The sequence below is a fragment of the Pleurodeles waltl genome, chromosome 10, assembly GCF_031143425.1.
Source record: "Pleurodeles waltl isolate 20211129_DDA chromosome 10, aPleWal1.hap1.20221129, whole genome shotgun sequence".
NCBI classification, from domain to species: Eukaryota; Metazoa; Chordata; class Amphibia; order Caudata; family Salamandridae; genus Pleurodeles; species Pleurodeles waltl.
The window spans coordinates 160644687-160667343 of NC_090449.1; the positions used below are offsets into that span (position 1 = coordinate 160644687).

General features: G+C 43.3%; 1 protein-coding gene across 1 annotated transcript in view; it reads left to right on the forward strand.

The window, feature by feature from the left end:
- Window positions 1–22657, forward strand: part of PRPSAP2 (phosphoribosyl pyrophosphate synthetase associated protein 2) — a 262142-nt gene that overhangs the window by 163223 nt on the left and 76262 nt on the right. Inside the window, exon 8 of the mRNA XM_069210108.1 lies at window positions 13779–13927. Coding sequence (XP_069066209.1) covers window positions 13779–13927 — 149 coding nt within the window. The remainder of the gene's footprint in view (window positions 1–13778; window positions 13928–22657) is intronic.

The following is a 22657-nucleotide window of genomic DNA, read 5'->3' on the forward strand; positions in this document are numbered from 1 at the left end:
AATGCCCCCCAGTCTTATCGTGAAGATATACACATCTCAATCTTTTTTCCCAAATTTGTATTGAACTTGCCAATGCAGCGATAATCATGCATTTATTCTGATTTTAACACAAGGATCTACTCTGACCGTCAGAGTTTTTCCTGCTGTTTCTTCCTTTAAGTCTTGGTCATTCCATCAAAAGTTATAAACAATTATTTGACCAATTACTTTATTTTTTGACTGTATTATAAAGTACTGTTAATACACACACAATGACTATTGACGGCCTTTTGGGTTCTCTTTGAGTACACCAGAGAAAGTTGGTTCACACTTACGTACTCACTTATGTTCATTATGCAGGCACCCTTCAAGCCCAGTCTGATCTTTACAAAATCACAAAATAAATTGTAGCTTAACTGAAAGTATGCACGTTCAGAGGACATTAACTAGACAATCCATTTGAAAATGTGGGCCTATTTCCATCAACACTTTGTAACTCTAGGTGGTTTGAAGGCCCCCCAAATGTCTTTCAATCTGGCCTGTGGGATCTGCAATGTTGCTAAATGAGATGCTGTTTAGTGTTGTTGGGGAGGGACCCTTCATCCATGCTTCAGCTAAATCCTAGTTGGCTAGTATTAATATCAGGCTGCAATGTGCGCACTTTGGAACATTTGTAACATATCCCAGTACCATTATATTAGGTGAATATTGGGTTTGGTATCTACTATTTGGCTTATGGTCTGTGTAATCTCCTACCAATATCTGATAATCGAGACACATTCCCAGGTTGTTTTAACAAAACGGCTGGGTCTTCCCTACAACAAGGGCAGGAAGGTGGCTGTTCCTGATCTATTCAGTGGTGAAACGTGGGTGAACTATATAGTCTATTTCAAAACTTGAAATATATATGCTTATGTGAGTAATTAATGGAGACCTTCTTAGTTTGGGCACCAATACATCCAAGTATTCGTACTAGAACTCTCCTCTGTCTCCCATTTGTTCTGTGCGATATTATTCAAACTCAAGTGAGAGTTAGTGTATAACTTACAGTCTGAAGATTCAACCTATGCTTCTGGGGTTGCAGAGCATAAGAGTGATGGGCAGAAAGTTCATAGGTTCTTCAGGGAATTGTGACCATCTAGTGGATGCTGCATGTTGGATTCTAAAGAAGGCGAATATGTTGATAGGTGTGATCTTGCTCCATTTCCTAAATTGCTTGAGAGTCAGGAACGTACTGTCTCTATAAAGGTGTCCCAGTTTGGTCAGGCCAGCCCTCTTCAATCCAGTCCAACCCCCTGTATCTAAAGTGGGTGGTAGAGCTGGGTTATTAATAAGTGGTAAATTGGAAGAATATATCTACATCTATCCAAAGGTCCTGGCCATACTCCATAAGGACTGCTTAATCCGGATTGTTTGAAGGGGGTGGCTTGTGCTGCTAAGATGGTGGACGCTTTTTGAACAGGCTCCGCTTCATCCCCACCTATCTGCACTTTATCCTGCCGTAACCCTGCCATCTTTGTTTGGATGGCTGGTCTTCCGCCTCCTCTGGACCTCCAACTGTCACGGTGGGGGTTGATTACTTTTGGTGGCGGGGGAGACGAACAGTTGTGGCTTTTAGTTGAGGCCCACTGTTCGTGTAAGCGGCCTGCCAGACAGGGCACTGTAGGGCTGACTCTGGAGGAACCAATGGGACTGCACCGGCTCCTGGGACCTGCCAAATGGTGACTGTGGCCAGCGAGGCCTGCGATTGAGGGGACCTACTGGCGACCCTGCAGCATGCAAAATATCCAGCGACGGAGCCTACTGGACACATGAGGCACTAACCTGGGCCAGCTTGTGCCCTGAGAGAACCGTGGATTGCTTCCAACATCCCCTCCAATTTACACCCCACCGCAGGAGCTGACTGCAGACGTGACTGCTCGAGCTGACTGGTGGTTTCGCAGGACTCCGCTGATAACTGCATACGCCAAGGACTGTTCCGGATGGGTGGGTCAGCCCTAGGTGATTGCTTCTTGGCGGGCCTCCTGAATGGAGTTTTGTTTCATTGCAAAAGGTGCAAACCCCTCCCTCCCCCGCTTTACTGAAAACATGGTTGTTGCCTCTGGGGACACTGCATGATTTAATAGAGGTGTGCTGCCGCAGAGGTGCCTGCGCTGATAATTAACGGCACAGAATGCACAATGTAACAACATCGTTACCCCGCAGGCGGATTACTGTTGAGGACTCCGGTTGGACATTTGCTCCACCATCTGGGACTACTAGTTAAAGACCTTATTAGCTGCATACTGTCCGTAGCCGTTGGCAGCACTTGACGTGATCACTTGGGGTTAGGTGCGCAGCATTGCTTGAGCCCTGAAAACACCTGGGCCTCATGTTTGACATTTCAAACACTAGTTGGGCCTAATGCTTCTGGGCCCCTGAGCGGTGCTGCATTGTGCCGATTGGACGGCACTGCGCAGCCATTCACTTGGCTCATCAAACTCCCACCTCCATACTGCAGACGCTGACCAGGGCCTCAAACAGCACGGGGGCTTTGCTGGGACCACTGAGAAGCCTCCCTGGAAGTTCTCACTGATACCACGCCTGCCTTTTCCCGTGAGACCTGGGTTCGCTGGCTCGCTCCTATGTCTAAGAGTGGCTGCTCATTCTACCACTCTTTTATAGGCTGTAAGGAGCTGGTAAGCAGACCCCTCGCACTAAGACTGATGATCCTCCACTGGTACCTGCTCACACACACTGACGACACTGGGCGCAGTCACCCTATACGCATACCTATTCCATTGCCTATGCCCTGAGGGCTATAACTATGGACACCGGTTGAGCCTGTTGCTGTCTCAGCCCCCAAGGAGGATCACCTTGTGCCTATTGCCTTATGTAGGGCTACCACCTACTTGGTGTACTAGGCTCCTGGTACACTCTGTCTCCACGTTGTGGACCCTGTCTGTGGCTTCACTCAACAACTGGGACATCCTCTTGTTGTGCTCGCTGCTCTTATGCCTGCCTCATCTTGCATAATGTGGACCTGCCTAATTGCTCCTTGCAATGCTACTGCATTGCTGGAGATCACAAGATGCTGGTGAGCAGGCCCCACAGCTGGTGTTTTGCCAGACACCACCATCTGACACTATTGCAATGGGTTGCCTACATACTGGGGCGCAAGGCACATTCTTATGACTGTCAGCGGTCGTTGAGCAACTGACCAGTGGTTCTGACTCATTGGAACATCCCACCCTTCCTGTGTCATAAAGGGATAAATTGGACACTGTTCTAGAAGCTGTTGAATGGATCGGTACTTCCCTGGATAGCACACGTGTGTCTCTGGAAAGTAAAATAGACAACCTAACAGCGGTTCTCGCGTTGCTCCATGGGGACCAGTACAAATTGCCGAACATGTCCTCTCTGACCTCCAACAGAAGGCCCAGGAAATGGAGTCCTCCCTGCACACATTGGCAGAGCATGTGCACACCCTAGAATGCTGCGCTGAAGATGCAGAGGGCCGCTCAAGGAGGAATAACGTTCACGTGGTAGGCCTACCGGAGGGAGTGGAGGGATTGGAGGCTATTCTTTATGTAGAACACTGACCGAAAGACTTGCTACCCTTGGATGACTTTTCACAGTTTTTCTCCATGGAACATGCCCACTGTGTGCTGACGCGGCACTCACCTCCTGACTTTAACCCCAGACCATTACTGTTATGTCTGTTCTACTACTAGTGCAACATAGACCCCATCCTCCACGAAATGCAGAATCTCAGTTACAATTGACAATGCACGTCATGTTTTTTTCTAGAATACCATGTGGCAATGTCTCCTAACAATGCTTGGGACTGGCTGGAATCCACAGGGCTCTTGTCCGCAAGCAAGTCAGGAATTGTTATGAAATAGCATATTTAAGCCTGGCAGCCATGCATGCCTCTATATTGAACCGATTTTAAGGGCTAACACACGTTGATCCTTATTTATGTGAGATACCTCTACATTTGCTGTTGCAGTCCCCCCCTGAGCCCCCCACCACCCCACACCACCACCAGCCCCCTGGCATTTGTAGAGTTAGCCGATCGTTTTTACTCAGAGGTTTTGGTGGGAACATCTCCACTTGTATTTACTGTTTCATGTTTATGGTTTGGTTTGTTGCTATTTGTTATGATTATATATGATGTGGCCCTGCATCTCACATCCTTGCTCTACTAATGTCACACACACCCACCCACACTGACCTACGAATAGCTGTTAGTTATCTGATCGTGCTCTTCCTCACTGTACACATTACTCATTTTAACATAATTACTTGGAACGTGCAAGGAATAGACGCACCCCCCCACGCCGTTATTCAGTTTATTCATATCTGATACTCCGCTCCACGCACATTGCGCTTTTGCAGGTGATTCTCTTAACTCAAACAGAAGCCATTAGGTTACAAAGATGCTGGCGAGGTCAGGTCTTTGCTACTAGGAGTTACTCATTTAATGTGTGCCTCATTTCTTGACTGTGTGTGTACAACAAATGCTTAGCACTACCCTCTGATAAGCCTAACTGCTCGACCACACTACCATAAAAGAAAGCATTAGTATTATCTACGTTAGCTTCTGTAAAGCTTCTGGGGATCCATTGGACTCTGTGCACACTGTACCTTACTTTATATAGTATATACAAAGCCAGCTTTCTACTTCAACCATTCCTTTCCCCCACTTCCTCGCACACCTGCAACATTTAACACTCGGGTATTGTATGACTGGCTGCTACATTGGCGTTTGGAGATTTTGCAATCCAGAAACAAAGGTATACTCCCTTTTTTTTTTTTTTTTTTTTTTTTTTCTCCTCTCGCCATCAATCTCACATTTGCATACATAATCAGAACTACCTCTTTACTTCCCACTGTTTTACACATAGACTAGGCCACACACATTCCGATCACAACCCTAAGTACAAGCAGCTTGCGTGGGACACCGCTTCCAGCCCCATTGCCCCATTCCCACAAGATGCCTACAGACTGCAGCATTCGAGGACCCTCCCTTTCGGGCCTCTCTCAGCTCAGCCACTGCAGACTATTTCAAAAAGAACAATTACACAGCTTCCACCAAACTAATAGAGTTGGATGCATTTTAGGGGACAATACGCAGACACTGCCTGGGGGACACAATGGAACATGCAATATGTTCAATAGAGATATTGCAAGTATTGAACATAAGGTTTTTGGTTACGAAAAGCAGGCAGTACAAAGTCCCACCACTACGCACCAACTAGCAGATGCACGGCGGGAACAAGTCAGGTTGATGGGAAAACCACGCTGTCATAATTATGCTTCTCACTCAGCCTTCACACATGCCACAATCCATAGAGCTGGCCAAATGCTAGCCTGGCTTTACCGGCAGGACCCCCAAAACTCCATACACAATGTGCTAACTACTATACTCTCTTTTATCAATCCATCTCTAATGTGTGTCATGATGACTTTGACTCCTTCTCCAGGATCTCGATGCCCTGCATCATCAAATTCAGCGAGCTTCCTGCTGAATTTTATAAAGTGTATGCACCTCTTCTTGCTCACGCCCACTAACTATGTATGAAAAGCAGCCCTCTCAACCAATAGCCTTCCTGCCTCTCAGCAGGAGGTGATCCTAGTCTCCATTCCTAAGTCACATAAAGATCCAACCGTGTTAGACTCATACAGACCCCTGGCCCTGTTCAACACTGATTACAAAGTCTTAGCCAAGATCCTCGCAGACCGTTTGGCACTGTTGGTTCTGACCTTAGTCCACTTGGCTCAAAACAGGTTTGTTTTGTCCAGTAGCACTTCCTTAAACCTATGCTGCTTTTTCCGAGTAATTACCTACTCTAGACAATATTGGGGTCGAGACGGATGCATAGTTTTAGACCTGGAAAAGGCCTTTGATTCATTGGAATAGGGCTCTCTCTTTAATACACTGCCTTGCTACGGAATCGGACAGCAATTTCTCCAATTAATAAAACTGAAATATACCCAGCCGTCAATTAGGGTTAAGACGGGTTCCTTTATTTCAGATCCAGTTAGCATACACAGAGACGCCCAACAAGGCTGTCTGCTGTCTCCTTTACTCTTTTCCTTGGCAATTGAGCCCCTAGTGATTGCCTTTCTGGATTGTGGCTGACAATGGGGCATACCTTTAGAGGATGGAGCCCACATTATATCCCTCTGCGCAGATGATTTATTACTTTACCTCAGAGACACGTACGATATCCCTACTGCTATAGCCTTGACACTCAACTGGTTTGCCTCTCTTTCAGGATTGAGTTACCTGAGCCAAGTCACGCCCGTTCCCCTTCATGCCTGACATCTCAAGCCCGCATTACTTACTTAATGGTTTACAGATGGATTGGCAACCTAGCACTTTCTAATATCTGGGAGTGCGTGTAAATCATCTCCTGGCAGATCTATTTACAGCAGCATTACTCGCACTGTTTGGTCCCTGCCATCCCAAATGTCTTTTCGGTGCACACTGCCATTCTATCTGTGGGATAGATGGCACTCCTAAAAATGGTGGTCCTGCCCAGACTTTTGTATTTCAAAAATCTTCCTCTGTACATCCCAGCGCCGTTCTTTTGTTTCTTCGATAGACCGGTGCAAAACTGTCTGACTCCTTACTGCTGGGAGTGGCATATCGCTTCTATCGCTGGTGCCTCCACCTCACCCAACTTGGGGCACCTTACGCAGCACCATTGGCACTACTTGGAACACCCAGGAGTGCCAGATGCACATTGACAGTGGAGTTGGCCACGTGGCACGCAACTGCCATACACACTTTGCGTGATCGTCATCGGGAGGGGCATCTAATCACATATAAGATGCTGATGGAGAGGATGGTTTGTCCCCCTTGTCATATAATTAATTGATTACATCCTTAGGAAGCAGATGGGGCGAGATGTCCCATAAGCGTCCAACTCACCTCATGATCCAATATCTCCAGTGATGGGGACAGACAGGCACCTCGTATGTTGGTTCGCTGACTCGTTGCGCACCCACACTACCCCGCAGCTCACCACCTTACATCCGCACAGGGAGGCTGATTTGACACCCCCTTGTACAGACAAGGAATGGGCCTCGTTGTTGGAAAGCCCATGCATGTTCCATTTAACGCCCGGTTAGGTTTCATTTAACTCTTATCATACATAGGGCTTACCTTACCCCTGATCAAATTAATCGCTATTACTACTGAGGTGACTGCGACTGTCATCCGGTAGATGCTAGTATGCCATGGGCTTGCCTACATTTATACAGTTACTGGTTTGGTGTCATGTCTCACTTACATGCAGAGGGCGATCGAACTTACATAAATGGGAAAAATGCCTTCTGGGAATTTATCGCAGCTACAAGAAGTATAGAGCCACCTCCCGTTTCTTAGATTTGAGGCTTTTAGTAGCCAAACGCCTTATCACTCATAGGTGGAAAACTCCTGCCCCCCCCTCCCTCCCCCCCCCCCCCCCCCCCCACAAAAAACCCCCACCCCACCCTCATCCCCTCAGACCAATACTTACCATCATGCTGACAGTATTGCAGACTTACCTTTTGTTCGGTATAGCTAACACAGTCACAGAAATGGTCTATTCATTGTTGGAAACTGATCGCTGACTGACTCCTCTCGCTGACACGCTCCTCCGGGTTCCTGGTTCTGTCCAGACAAGGGTGTAATCATGTATATTAAGGTGTTTATATGCTGGATGTGGAGGTGGGGCGGGTCCTTAATCGTATGGATTATTGGTTGGGCGTTTTGGGCTTATTTCATTCCTCATTGTTGCACTTTTTTTTTTTTTTTTTTTTTTTTTAGAAAACATGAAACTGTTATTCTATTTATATTGTCGGACTTATCAGTCCCTCAGTGAGTCAACTTGCAGACCTCATATCATTTCTTGCAGCGTAATGTTGTTGTGTGGGGCAATGAAGGACCGGTGCTTAGAAGTATTTATTGTCTCTAATGCTCCCTTGGTGACTCCTCTACACTTTGTTTGTCCCACTCTGTAGCCTATGTCTTTCGTTCATGGCAGAACCCACTGTCAGTTATGCGATATTACCCCTGTAAGTGTGAATTATCCTGCTCGTTAACTGCACTATTACTGTAAAATGAAAAATCAATTAACAGATTCAAACAAAAAAGCGGATCTTTTGAACTAGTTGTGGTGGCCTTAGCAGCTGTACAGTGGTGCAGAGGTCCCCCCCATGTTCTGGCCTCTTTCTGTTGCTAAATGGGGTTCTCTACAATAGGGGTTTCACCAGTATGCCTCAAAAATGTGATTGGGGCTGCATGGTAATTTCTCTCTAGATCAGGAACTTCAAATCCCCTCTGGTCAAATGGCATTGTGAGCAAGTCCCGTTTCATTCTGGGGTTGAGTCCTCACCACAGTAGTCAAACGAGTAGAGGGTGCGTTTTAAAAAATTATTTTATTTTGATCGATTGGTAAATTATTGAATATATCGAAAAGTTTATTTAGTACCGTCATTTTTTTTAAGGCGTTACGACCAGCCGTGTATTGCGGCAGTATGATGCAGCTTTCAACCTGTTAGTAGGTTTTCTCATTGAATTTCCGTAGGTATTTTGTAGTGTTATTTGTTTATCCCTGTGTGTAGGGATACGACTAATGATTCGCACGAGCGTAACTGATGTCCAATTCAGGTTTCAAGGAGGAAATAGTGTTCGTAGGTTATTGACCGTGGCGCTGCCAGTGATGAGGCTCGACTGCTTCAGCAGCACCAGGGCTTTCATCAGTCTCTTTGCTAATACTTTGTCTCGATCGATTCCTGATCCAGATCTAAAAGCCGGGGTGCAAGAATTGTTTTTAATGTTTTGTGCAATCCTGGCGTGAATACATCAGCCGCAGGGCCTTTCCACCTCTCAGGCTTAAGTTGCCAGTACGATCTTTTGGACCTCTATGGGTAAATATGACTTCTCTTCGCCCATATGAAGTCTTGTCCTTGAGCTTGATCTTTGTGTATGCGCAGTTTGGGGCCCGTAGATCAGGGATGTTACTTATTAGTTAAAATTAAGACTCCTAATACGTGGGCTTTCCTGCCCCTTACCAAACGTGATTATCATTACAGGCAGTCGGTGTGAACTTTCACTAGTCTGTTTCAACACGCAATGATGTGTGGACGTCTTATGCATTGTGTGTGTCGGGCACCGCCTCTGACTGTTTAAATGGATTCCACACCCAGGCTTCAGCAGCGCATTTAGTTACCGTCTCCTTTGTTTCCTGCCGGTGTTGGTCTCTCCTCCAATCTAATGAAGTGTCAGGTGATAATTTAAAGATTAATGTTGGCTCAAGTTTTTCGACGAACGAGCTACATTTCAGAAATCTTCCGGGTCCGAGCTGGATATCGTGTCACGCTTCCATAGCTCGAATACGTGGGGACTGTTTCAAATCAGAGCATTTTAATTTGTAGTAAATGATTAAGCCGTGTGCGAAGGTTGCTTCCTGGCACAAAAGCGTCGTACGGTGTAGTTTTTGTGGAGACTCTAATATCGAAAGCACTGGTTAATTTTTCAACTACGGAATACTTTTCTCCTTCGGGTGCCTCCAAACGATTAAGCTGATCAGGCAACAAACAGCTAGTATCAGTCAGTTTTTCATCCCAGCAGTCGGCCTTGGGCGTCATAGACATTCAGGATCCACAGGTGCTGTTCTAACTGCGTGAATAAGTGTTGTCAGCACTTGTGAGTCCAAGCATATTACCACATACCTAAATGTCTATGCACATTTCGTCCTTCGTGTCGTGTGAATTACCGTAAAGCATTGGCCGACACTGGAGTGAAGTAACATTATTGGGGTTTTGTGTGCTGGGCTCCTGCGGCATGAGGTAAAATTGGAATAGTTTATCTGCTGTATTGGAATCATTGCTATCCTTTTTAATGTGACAGTTGCAGAGTGATTTCATATTTGTCTTCACGGCCTTTACTAAAAAGCTTTTCATTCAAAATACAGCGTTTCATCTTTTTGGACACAGCTTGAAGTCTAGTTTTTAACCCCTTTGCTGCCAGGCCTTTTCCCCCTCCTGTGCCAGGCCTTTTTTTTGCCTATTTGGAATAGTTCTTGCTTAGGCCCTCATAACTTTTTGTCCACTTAAGCTACCCACGGAAATTTGCGCCATATTTCCCCCCAACATCCTAGGGATTCTAGAGGTACCCAGACTTTGTGGGGTCCCCTGAAGGAGGCCAAGAAATAAGCCAAAATACAGTGAAAATTTCGTTTAAAAAAAAAAAAAGAAATTGGAAAAACGGGCTGCAGAAGAAGGCTTGTGGTTATTTTCCCCTGAAAATGGCATCAACAATGGGTTTGCGGTGCTAAAATCACCAGCTTTCAGGAACAGGCAGACTTGAATCAGAAAACCTAATTTTTCAACACAATTTTGGCATTTTACTGGGACATACTCAATTTTTACGATTTTTTTGTGCTTTCACCCTCCTTCCAGTCAGTGACAGAAATGGGCGTGAAACCAATGCTGGATCCCAGAAACCTAAACATTTCTGAAAAGTAGACATAATTCTGAGTTCAGCAAGGGGTAATTTGTGTAGATCCTACAAGGGTTTCCTACAGAAAATAACAACTGAAAAAATAAAATATTGAAACAGCAATTTTTCTCTACGTTTTACTCTGTAAATTTTTTCCTGCAATGTCCGATATTTGAAAGCAATATACCATTACGTCCGCTGGACTCTTCTGGTTGTGGGGATATACAGGGCTTGTAGGTTCATCAAGAACCCTAGGTACCCAGAGCCAATAAATGAGCTGCACCCTGCAGTGGGTTTTCATTCTATACCGGGTATACAGCAATTCATTTGCTGAAATATAAAGAGTGAAAAATAGCTATCAAGAAAACCTTTGTATTTCCAAAATGGGCACAAGATAAGGTGTTGAGGAGCAGTGGTTATTTGCGCATCTCTGAATTCCGGGGTGCCCATACTAGCATGTGAATTACAAAGCATTTCTCAAATAGATGTCTTTTTTACACACTCTCTTATATTTGGAAGGAAAAAATGTAGAGAAAGACAAGGGGGGGGGGTCAGAAATAGCCTAGATATAATTTGCCCCCTTGAGGAGCGGTCCTTGCCCAAGGGGCCTCTCCCTTTACTTGAAATAGCCCACACAAAAAAAATATTCCCTTGTGTCTAGTGGTTTCTGCCCCCGTGGGCAGATCGCAGGGCAGATCGCAAGGCCGATCTGCCCCCAGGCGGGGCAGAAATGGCGTAATAATGATTTTGCCCCCCCCCCGAGCGACCCTTGCCCAAGGGGTTGCTCCCCAAACATAAAAAAAATAAATAATAAATAACAAAAATTATCCCTGGTGTCTAGTGGATTTCTGCCCCCCCCGGGGGAGGGGGGGGGGCAGAAATAGCCTAGAAATTTGCCCCCGTGGAGCGTACCTTGCCCAAGGTTCCGCTCCCCTTACTTGAAATAGCCCACACAAAAAAAATATTCCCTGGTGTCTGGTTTCTCCCCCCCCCTCCCCGGGGCAGATCGACCTAATAACATTAGGCCAATCTGCCCCGGGGGGGCAGAAATAGCCTAATAATAATTGCCCCCCGAGCGACCCTTGCCCAAGGGGTCGCTCCCCAAACATACAAAAAAAAAACATTTTACCTGGTGTCTAGTGGATTTCTGCCCCCGGGGGTATATTGGCCTAATAAAAATAGGCCGATCTGCCCCCAAGGGGGTGCAGAAATGGCCTAGAAAAAATTCTGCCCCTAGGGGAGCGACCCTTGCCTAAGGGGTCTCTCCCCACAAATAAAAAAAAATAAAAAATCCCTGGTGTCTAGGGGGGTTTCTAGATGAATAATTTGCCCCCCATGGAGAGCGGCCCTTGCCCAAGGGGCCGCTCTCCTCATTCATGTAAACAAAAAAACAAAAAATCCCTGGTGTCTAGTGGCATTTCTGCTGCCCGATCGCATCGCGATCAGGCAGCAGAAATGTTCAGAGAAGCCTGGAAGGAGAGGAAAGGCCTTTCCTCTCCTTCCAGGCTTCTCTGCCCCCCTCCACATGATCGGAGGCTTTGCATTTCTCCTCCGATCAGCGCCAGTGGAAGGCCTCTGATGAGGTCAGCGCACGAAAGCGCGCTATCAGACGCCACAGGGGAGGTTACGGGGGGCGGGGGTGGAAGGGGAAGCGATTCCCCTTCCACCCCTGCCTGGGGGAGGGGTGTGCCTGGCCATCGTGGGGAGCGCTAGCGCTCCCCCGGGGGCCCATAGCAGGCCGAGGTGGTCTCGTCCATGGCACACAAGGGGTTAAATTATGACCAAAATACCCATTAATGGGAATCTCTTCTATATAGATTGGGCTCTTTGGAATCTCGTGTGGCTAACTAAAGACTAAATTCACGTGTATCCAGAAAATAGCTGCGTTAACCCACAGGGTGCTTGGACAGATGGTTTGTAAGATATCAACAGAGGGCCCAGAACAGGTGTGTTTGTGTGTTGGAGAAGCTGGTTAGAGCCCTTGGTGGAAAAGGCGTGTCAGTTATATAATAGTGTTCTATGTTTTACACAGGGCTCAGGGGATGAGATCACAGGTTTCTTGTTTGTTTTAAGTTCTCATTGTAGATGGATGGGAGAAGCGACAGTTGGTACCTGTTTGTTATAGGACTATGTTATGGTAGTTTAGGCTTATGAGGCATGGTGCATTTCATTTTGCTATGTATCTTGTGTTGGCCAGTGACATGCAGCATATAACAGAAGGGGACCTAATGCTTTTCTGAATTTGACTTTGAAAGCATCTCACAATGAAGATCCTTTTTGGGGGCAAGATCGGTCAGTGCTTCTAGAAATGTGCCTAGGTACCTGCAATTATCGATGCCGTTGTTGGAGAGAATTATGGGTCACTTGCCTGGCGATTAGCCAGTAGCTTTGAGGCAGTGGTTCAAAGTGTTGTATTTGATTTATCCAAAACAAGATATGTTTGCTGTTCGTACTCCTTTTTTTTTTGTGCAAGATGGAACGGTACTTCCTAAAACGTGACCTGTCATGTTTGGCATGTTTGTTATGTAGGGTACCTGGTTTCTGCCAGATGTCCATTCTGAAGTTTTAGTCCTGTCTCTAAATGGTGGAGATGCTACATGCTGAGATGATTTAAGATGAGTCAAAAAGTTTAACCAATTTTCTGCTGGACATCTTTATTAAAAAAAAAATAATAACTTTCATTAAGACAAGACTGTCCTAATTGAGGACCAAATTTAGGAAAATAACCTCTTCCATTTTTAAATTTCTTCGTACGGTTCACACGTTCATCCTACCTGTTTATATTAATTTGCTCTCCTCTTGATCTTAGATGTAGAATCTGCAACCCAATCCCAACTTTTAATTTCAGACATTTATAGCTCTATGTCACCCGGCGAAAGGCAGCCAGCAACTAACTACAATATAGTGCACAGTAACGTCATTAAATTAAATATGAAACATAAGGTAGACTTGCAGTGGTGTTAATGATGTGTTATGTAGTCCTCGACTATTAACAGGAATAATAATCAGGAAGATTAAGGTACACTGAATAACACTAGACACATCTCTTGGGGAGGGGGGTGGAAAGCAAGAGTGGTTAATACAGATAAAATGTCTGTGTAATTTTTATGGCAATGGTTTGTACCGAGGGTTAAGCAGTGAAACATACTTCAAGGTCTGTTAAAAGAGCACCTCTAGGTTGTGTTAAAAAGAAAAAAAAAAAGTAATGTCTAATTTCCAGTGCTTTGACACAGCAAGACTGAACGCAAGCAACATATAATAAACTAGATGAAGCAAAGTATTTGGAGTCATTTAGATGTGTTTGATCAATATTTCTTCATAGGGCCCAGTCATTTGCAGAACGGTTGAGGTTGGGGATTGCCGTGATTCATGGGGAAGCTCAAGATGCTGAGTCTGACCTGGTGGATGGCCGACATTCCCCACCAGCCATTAAATCAGTGGCTTCCATCCACCCTACTCTTGAACTGCCCAGTAAGTATATATTTGTAGGAATGATCTACTAAATGTAATGCTGTGGGCTGTGTTTTTGTTCGGATTTTTCTGGACTGCATTAGAGAGAGAGAAAAAAAAACGAAGTCCCATTACCACTGGAATAACTTTTTAGTATGTTAGCAGTTGAGTGACATAGACCACAAGATCATGGATTCCTTTTGTTTTATGACTGTGTCCGTTTGAGTTCTACTACTCACAGTACAGAAAGTGCCAGCTTCAATGTATTGAGAAGCATTATGATCCATGCCACCAAGGCAGACTATCATTCTCTGTCCTCTTAACTTGCATACCACATTTAGCGTTGTTGAATACATCACCTTTTTGTTGCATCTAATCTGTGGTAAAGGTGTCTGACTTTACTTTTCTGGATTAGGACTTTTATCTGCATCCATTTACATTGCATTTTATTTGCTAACTTCCGGTTACATGTAACAAATTTTTCTTGTGACATCCATTAATGATTCATTCACTCACTACGGCCTCCTTTTGCACCTTCCTCACTCAAGGCATTAAACGAGCCATTATGATCACACACAGCTTATGGGTCTTTAGAACCATAGTGACGTACATAAAGAAGTTTCAAAGACATTATAAATTGAATGTTGGCTAATCCGCCATTAAGAAATTAGCCTAACCCTGTGCTACATGTTTTTGTTCATAAACATGTCGTGCTCATTTGAAACCTCATTCTCAAATTCCCAGACTTCTTGCAGCAGGAAGTGCCTATTACTCAGCAGTTTGACACCTGCACTTTATTTGTTACCTGCCATTGACTTCTATTTTTAGTTTAAATTAGTCTGATTTTAATTAACTGTCATTGGGACTTAAGTATGTTTCCCTTTTACACTCAATCCCTAAACTTAGTTAACTAAATGCTGTCTTTCATGGGAGGTTCTCTTGTCTTCTCCTTACTATTTCCTCAAACTCATTTATTGCTGTTTTCCAGCAGATCACACGACTGATCTTTAGCTAAAATGTGGAAGTAGTTCTCGCTGTGGGCATTTATGTCACTATCCTTTCATTCCATGGTGTAGTGCTCGCCACTGGCAATAAAAGATAGGCATTAAAGTCTTCATGCACATAGCTTTATACAGTCTCCTCTCCGGATCGATCCCTGTGGGGATTTGCCCTCCGAATATATATTGTATTCTTGCCCCCCACCCCACCCTAACTGATTACCCAGTCGTCTTCTGGCTGAAGGCATCCGTTCAGTTTCTTTATCTTTAATCTATACAAAGCAACATGTGCTTGTGAAAGCAGTGTTTCAAGAGACCTGGCTGCAAATCTGTGGCAATTGGGCCAAGAGTCAAATCATTCTGCAAAGCTCTGGGTAAATTATATTGTTTAGTTATGTGTTGAATGAATTTAAAGCTGGCAACATATTTGCTGTCCTCTCCATCTAGAATCAATTTTGGTCATAGAAGCCTACAAACAGAGAATACCATGTTAGGACTGATGGCTGGTTGGGGGGTGATAATTACTACTTTTGAATCAAAGATCACTGAACTGTGTACACATCTTTTTTTAATATAGCATAAGAAATCTATAAGCACACACAAATAAAATACAACTACTGTGTTGAAATCTAGTTATGAAAAGAAAATTCAAGTACAAACATTTGAAGTGTTGCGTGTAGCGGTGAGTGTTAGAAGTAAACATCAAAACGGTTATGATTTTGTTTTTCAAAAGTAGGCCTGCTAATTATGGGTTAGCTGCACTGGAATTTGTTTTGCAGGCCAGATTTTCCACAGCACAAGTCAAAATCCTGTGCCACAATCTGCATGTACTGAGCTTGTTTACTGGCTCACGAATACAGCCATATTGGCAACTAAATCCTTGATGAGACACCATGAATATTGAGAGAAGTGGATAGGACTTCCCCTCCAGAACAGTATTTGCACTCGAGCGGTAGACCTACATTTGATGCTTGGAGACCTACATTTGATGCTTGGTGACTTCTCAATACAATGATATACAAAGATGTCAAGAAGAAGCAGTATTGTGTAATCCTATTCATATATCAAAATCAGTTTTTCACTTTTAGTTGATAAAATGTCTATTATAATTTATTTCTGTAAAAACAAAAAGTTGTAGTCAAATTTCCTTTTTCTACTGGGTGGTTTCTTAACTTTTTTTCCTACAATCAGAAAGCCTTCATCTTGGAAACTGAATATTTTGTTTCTCCATGGTTATGAACGTACATTTAGAAGCCACACATTATTTAAGCTTATAGAACCTTTCTTGGACATTAGTACTCCTGATTGCAAACACTTTAGTATATTAGCTTAGTTAGGTTCAAGCACTTTTGACTATGGAACCCTACCTTATGCATCATTTAGCCTAGTGACTATTTCAGCTCTTCTTAGGAGTGTCCCTGTTGCTTAGTTTTCTACTGTAGCTATCTGACAGAAAGTACATGTGTTTGCAAGATACTGGTTCCTAGGCACTCTCTCAAGAAAGGCAAGCTTCTCTACAAGATCTGTTTGGTTATCTGGAAGATATATTTTATTGCCTCCTTTTTAGGCTTTCATGTCTATTTCTTTCTTTTGTATGCTGGTGATTGACTTGCTAGTCTGCGCAATGTTTATGGATACCATGATGGAGAAGATACTTTCTGTCCTAAGTCTCCATCTTTGGGTTAGCATTCATAAAAAAAGACTTGTCTGGAATCAATTAGAATACATGAGTGAACAGTTGTTATCTTTGTACATACTGTAAAGTACATATTAATTGCTTCTGGATTCACTCCTACCCTTTCTTATAGGGCAGCCTACTGCAGGTTATTTCCAATCATCATGTGATTGAATCTGTGAAGACCTCTGCTCTGGTTTCAGCCATTTTATAACATCACACTTGTATTAAAAAAAAGATCCTTAGAACTACCTTGCAGGCAGTGTTACTGCACGGATATCACATACTTTTCTATTTGTTACACATTATTTACTTTTGACAGTTTCATCAAACTTACCTCCAAACTTTGGACACTTCCTGGAGTCTGGTGTTGGGACCTTAGTACAATGAGATATCATCAGTTCTACATTATGGCAGGCACTGCTACTACTATGGACAAAAGTCTCCTTCAAGGCCATGTGCCTTTTGCAATAGGGAGTTACAACTTGTATATTTGGAGCTCCCTCTTTGGCAAACTCCTTTCTTTGCAAAATAAGGCTTTTGAAAGCCCCTCCATCTGCAACTGGTAGCACAGGTCAATAAATGAAACATGCAGTACAAACCATGAGACAGGATACAAAATTGAAACTTTAAGGTCCCCAGGGTATCTTCATTGGATCCAACATGCTCCATTTAAAGTGATTGTCAGAACTTCCAACTTCTAGTTACACAACTCAACTCTCCTGTCAGGCCACAGTCATTATCAATGAGGTGATCATTTCAGTGACAACACTTTTCTTATTAACTAAAGGTGGTTTTCGACAGATGACACAGGAGATTGCTTAGAATGTGTTTTTTTTAACTTCAGCCACATCAGGCTCTGAAAAAAAGAGAAACATTTTTGTATAAGTCTTCTGCCACTAGTGTAATCTTGCAGTGATCTTTTCTAGTCCAAATTGATTTGAGGCTGTAAAGTGCCTGGCATGTTCTATCAGTTGCTAGCCAGAACCTGCATAAGTCATTTGAAAAATGTGTGGATTGAGAACCAACTAGTTATCATTGTCAATCCTGTGGTGCACAGAGCTGCGTGTAAGCATGCTTGTGTTATGAAAAGTGAAGAGGGTTCAATGCATTTTTACATACCATAGATACACTGCGTCAAAATGCATCCTGCTTGACAAGCTCAATTGAGGCTCCATAATTTATAGAACCTGCTGTGATTGATTTGGCTGATTGTTTTTTTTTTTTCTTTTGTGTGAAAGTAGGTAGGCCTAGTTGGTATTACTGACTCTTTTCCTACAAGCTTGCCAGTTCTGATAGTGTGACTCTGCAATACTGGTATGGGGTGCAGGTTGAAGCCTTTGGGATAATGCACATACTTTCCTGCATATGTTATGCCACCCACAGAGAAAATTATTCTTGATTATTGTTAGAGCAATTATGATTCAGTTGGCCCAAACAAGCTGGAAATCTTAGTGTTTTTTTTTTTCATTTGACCAAGTCTCATGTGGAAGCCTAGATATAAGATAATGGAAGAGGATCATGGTTCTAAGATAACAGAAAAGAAGATAAAAAATCTGATGGAAGCAAAGCCGTTCATCATTGCGATTGACCTGACAAATGTTTCCTTGACAGGTTGGGTAACTCACAAATGGAGGCTAATTATAGAAGTAAGATGGCAGACTGTGGGACAAGCAGAGGTGAACAGAAATGGGTCTGCACTGAAGACATTGAATATGGGTCTGCTGTAGTATGAAATATTAATATATGACCTGGTGCACTGATCAATTAAAAACAAAAGGAGGATAATGTATTACATTTTTAAACTGTGAAGCATGCTTTCAACTAAGCAAACAGAGGATCCTCATTAATAGAGAGAGAGAGAGATAATTCCAACTGTAAAAGTTACATGAATATAAAATCATGTCAGAATATTAAGCCACAGTACACATATACGAGTGGGAAATTAATCAGTTTACCATAGAAGAAATGATTGAGTAATGTGAACACACCAAGCATCTAGGTGCCCACAAAAGGAAGAATGCTATTACCATTTGTTGTTACTAATCATTCAAATGACGCAGACATATTATGATAATGAGTCTGTGGTGACAGAGGAATGGCAGACATGCTTCCTGCAGATAGTGGAAATATCTAATGCAAGGCATAATCTGCTGCATCCTTCTTGCTGTGAAACTAGGAATAATGTATTTATCAATCCTGTGTGTATGAATTATGTAGTATGGCTCTTAGTGTCTTAGCTTTGATATCTTACTCTATATGAAGTGCATGGCAGTAGTGAAAGTGGTTAGACACGTGTGACAATAATCCTATTGAGCTATTCTCTAGTATCTACAGATAGTCTAAATTTTAATTCAGAATTTACTTTCTAAATCTTTCTCAAGCTTTCAAATGGACCTGCCCCAAGATACTTGTCTTTGGAGAGTTTGGACCATGCCTGTCTGAACAGTCTAGGAAATATCTTTGCAGACCTTTTTGTGGGGAAAAAGACACAGTTGCTGCTTGGCTGGAGATAAAAGCAAAACACCTGAGCCATCACCTGAAATAAATTAATTTCTTTCCTGAATGACACACTGCACAAGGGAGGCAAACCCATAGACCTTATTGGCAAGAGAGGGTTGATCATGGCTGCAGCCTTAATCTGACCAGGAAGCTCTTTTTCAATTTTGGGAAAGCATGGCCAGATTTCACTCCTTTCCTAGACTTGATTCGGGAAGACACATGTAAAAACAAAACGGATACTACAGAAAGGAGACAAGGCCTCTGCTACAGTGGTTGATTCAGCAAGGGATGCTGCGACTACTGGATTCAGACAGGTCTCTGGCATAGTAGTACTGTGAATGAAGGGCTAATTGTGATGCACATCGATTTTGGCAAGAAATCCAATGTAGAACCTTAAAAATGCCACTCAGTGGAGAAGCTATCTTCAGGAAACATCATGATGAGACCCTTTCAGGGAAAACAAAAAGGCTGGTACTGAGGCGACAAAGTGGTTGTCTGCACTCCGGCAAAAAAGGTTACGTTCCTTTACAGAGTACAGAGGAAGATGTCAGACATGAAGCGGAGGAGACCAACAGTACTGTTGGAAATGTCATCCACAGAAATTTTGAAAGCCCCCAGGATCAACATACACAATCAGAGTAAAGGGGTATTGTTGGCAATCAAACGAGATGATCAGATTCAGGTAAAAGAGTCTATGCAGACGCCAACCATACTATCCTCAGTAAGCCAATACTGGGTTCTGTGAGGAAGTAGTTGGGGAATTTTGTCTTGCCTGGTGGGTGGGAATTCATCATAACAAACTGTTGGTTCATTAGTCTAGTAAAGTATTGTTATACACTGGAGTTCATTCGGAGAGCTCCTCCACCTTCACCATGCAGAACACACCAACATTTTCATCTGCTGAAATCCCAAATTTGTTCCATGATACTGAAGGGAGCTATGCAACAGCTTCCCAAATTCCAGTAAAATATAGGATTCAGTTCTTGTTTCGTCCCTGTCAAAAAGTCAGGACAATGGAGACCCATCTTGGATCTTCAGCAGGTAAATACCACAAAACAGGAGCATTCTGCATTGTCATTGTAGGGTGGTCTTCAGCTTGTAATGGAAGAGAACATAAAACCTGCAAGATGCTTACTTTCATGTCCCCCCCCCCCCCCCCCCTCCCGTCCCCCCCCCATCATCCCAAACATCAAAAATATATTTCAAAGTTGGCGGTGGTCACTGTCAGTTCAAGGTACTTCATTCAGATTGACAACCCAAAAAAACTTGATAAAGTGCAGAGCCCCAGTGGCACCTTATTTTGGGTGCAACAGTGACCAAGTCTTCCACAACATGGCCGACTGTTTGAAAAAAGGAAATTGAGATTCCTCCACCATCTCATACCCTGGCCGGTTTGTGGCTCTTCTGAAAGCTGTGCCTTTCCATAGATGAAGCTGTTACCACTTAATCCCAGAAACAAATACATTCCTGTCGAAGAACAGACTAACCCGTCTTCAATTTGGCCAGTCAACTGCAGTAGAAACATGCTAACAATTCTCCAGCTCATGCTTATTGGTATCGTCCGTCGTCATTTTGCATTCCTCTCATAACATTTTACCTCCTGCGTACAAGATCATTGCAGGAGTAATCAGACAACCAATGGGCACAGGCTAAAAGTTCATTCAGCAATGAGATTGCCATACTCTTAGTACATGAAAATAATTTTGCCTTGGTGAACACAAAGACAAACTCCATCAAAGGACTTCGGTTGCACCAGGAGTCTGCACTACTTGTAATGATCACTAATGTGACTATGGTGGGTTGTGTAGCTCATCTCCAGGAGTTAGCCATCAGCAGCAAATATTGGTAGGAAAAATAAACCCTCAATATAAATAGGTTAGAACTCTGAGCTGCCAGACTGGTTTGAGTGAATTAGTCTTGGTCCTGTTTTTTCGGCAACGCAACTTCACTATTTTTTATAAACAAATAAGTGAGGAAATAGGTTGCGAGGTCTCTGAATGTTGTGGAAATGGGCCATTTTAGCACCAAGTCTTTAATAGAGCTCTTGCCAGGTGCAGTCAACAACTGAGTGGGCATACTTAAATGATCTACTGGAAAAACGCCATTAATGGGAGCTGAATCATACCCAGTTGAATAAGATCTTTTATCACTGGGGCAACCCAAACCTTGATCTCTTCAACACCACCATCAACCGCAAATACTGGTACTAACACCAGTAGGCATGCACTGATAGGGTTGTGGGGTGTGCATTTCCGATAGAATGGACAAAGGTCCCTTTCCTACACTTTTCCACAACTTCCCAACATCCCAAGAGTACTGAGCAAAATCAGGTGAGCACTCTGATATGAGCTTAATAGGCCCCCAGCCTTGGCCTGGTAGTTTGGATTGACGGTGCTCCTTCTGTTGTCAGAAGCACCACAAACCTGGCTAAAACCATCAGCAAATGTTGTCTTGATCCAGCAGCCACGTTCTCTATCCCCACCCATCATTGATTAACTTGTCAGCATAACTCCTAAACAGAATGAGCTTCACATAAATATCCCAGATTAATGCAGAAGGATACTTGCAAAGGCCAGAGCCTCATTCACAAATAGAGCTTACAAAGCAAAATGGAAATGCTTCTGGTGAAAAGTCAGCAAGTGCTATACATTAGCACAGTTGTCACACCAGATCCTTCCATATTTATTAGAGTTATCACAGTCAAATCGTAGGCATTCCTCAATCAAAGTATTTACTGCAATAACTTCCTTTTTTCAGTTGGACTGATCATTGCTGTGATCTGACAGACTGATCAAAGTATTTATTGAAGACCTGTTAGGGGTGCTTCAAGTACATGTCAACTAAATATTGCTTCCACAATTGATAAGAAGCCCTTTTGAGTCCATCCATAAGGCAGGATTAAAGTATCTTTCACAATACAATAGTCATTTCTTCAGTTTCATAAAGACATTGTCACACTAAGATCGAACCTTTTGTTCATTCCCATTGCTGCTGCAGTGAAATTGAAAACAATTTTTTTGTGTATAATCTGTTCCATGCAGCCAGAAGAGAGCTTCAACATGTTGGATGTTGGGAGGAACCTTAAATTATACATCACCAGAACCAAGGAATTTTGTAAATCTGACCGTTTATTAATAGCATAATGGAATCCTCAGCAAGGACATCTAATTTCCAAACAAGGAATAATCCTCTTGGTTGCTGCGGGAATAACACTGACTGTCAAAAGCCGACAGACTGCTGCAAGGCCCTCTTCAACTCATCTTGACTTCTACAGATCTATTTTACTGGAGTGCCATTGTCTCGCATACACAGGGCAACAACCTGGAAGAATCAACTCTCCTTCACTCCATACTGTTGTCGAGAAGTGACAGTATAAAGAGATGCAGCAGAGGAACTGGTAGTCCTACTTTATCTATTTCAATAAGTTAAGTCCAAAATTGCTTCATCTCCCACTCGGTGTTGTGATTCTGTTATGTTTTAATATACTGCTTGTTATGCTGATTCCCACATGTGAATCTAATGCTGGAGAGTGAAATAGTTTTGCAGCATGAATCATTTTCTGGGTTCACATGCTCT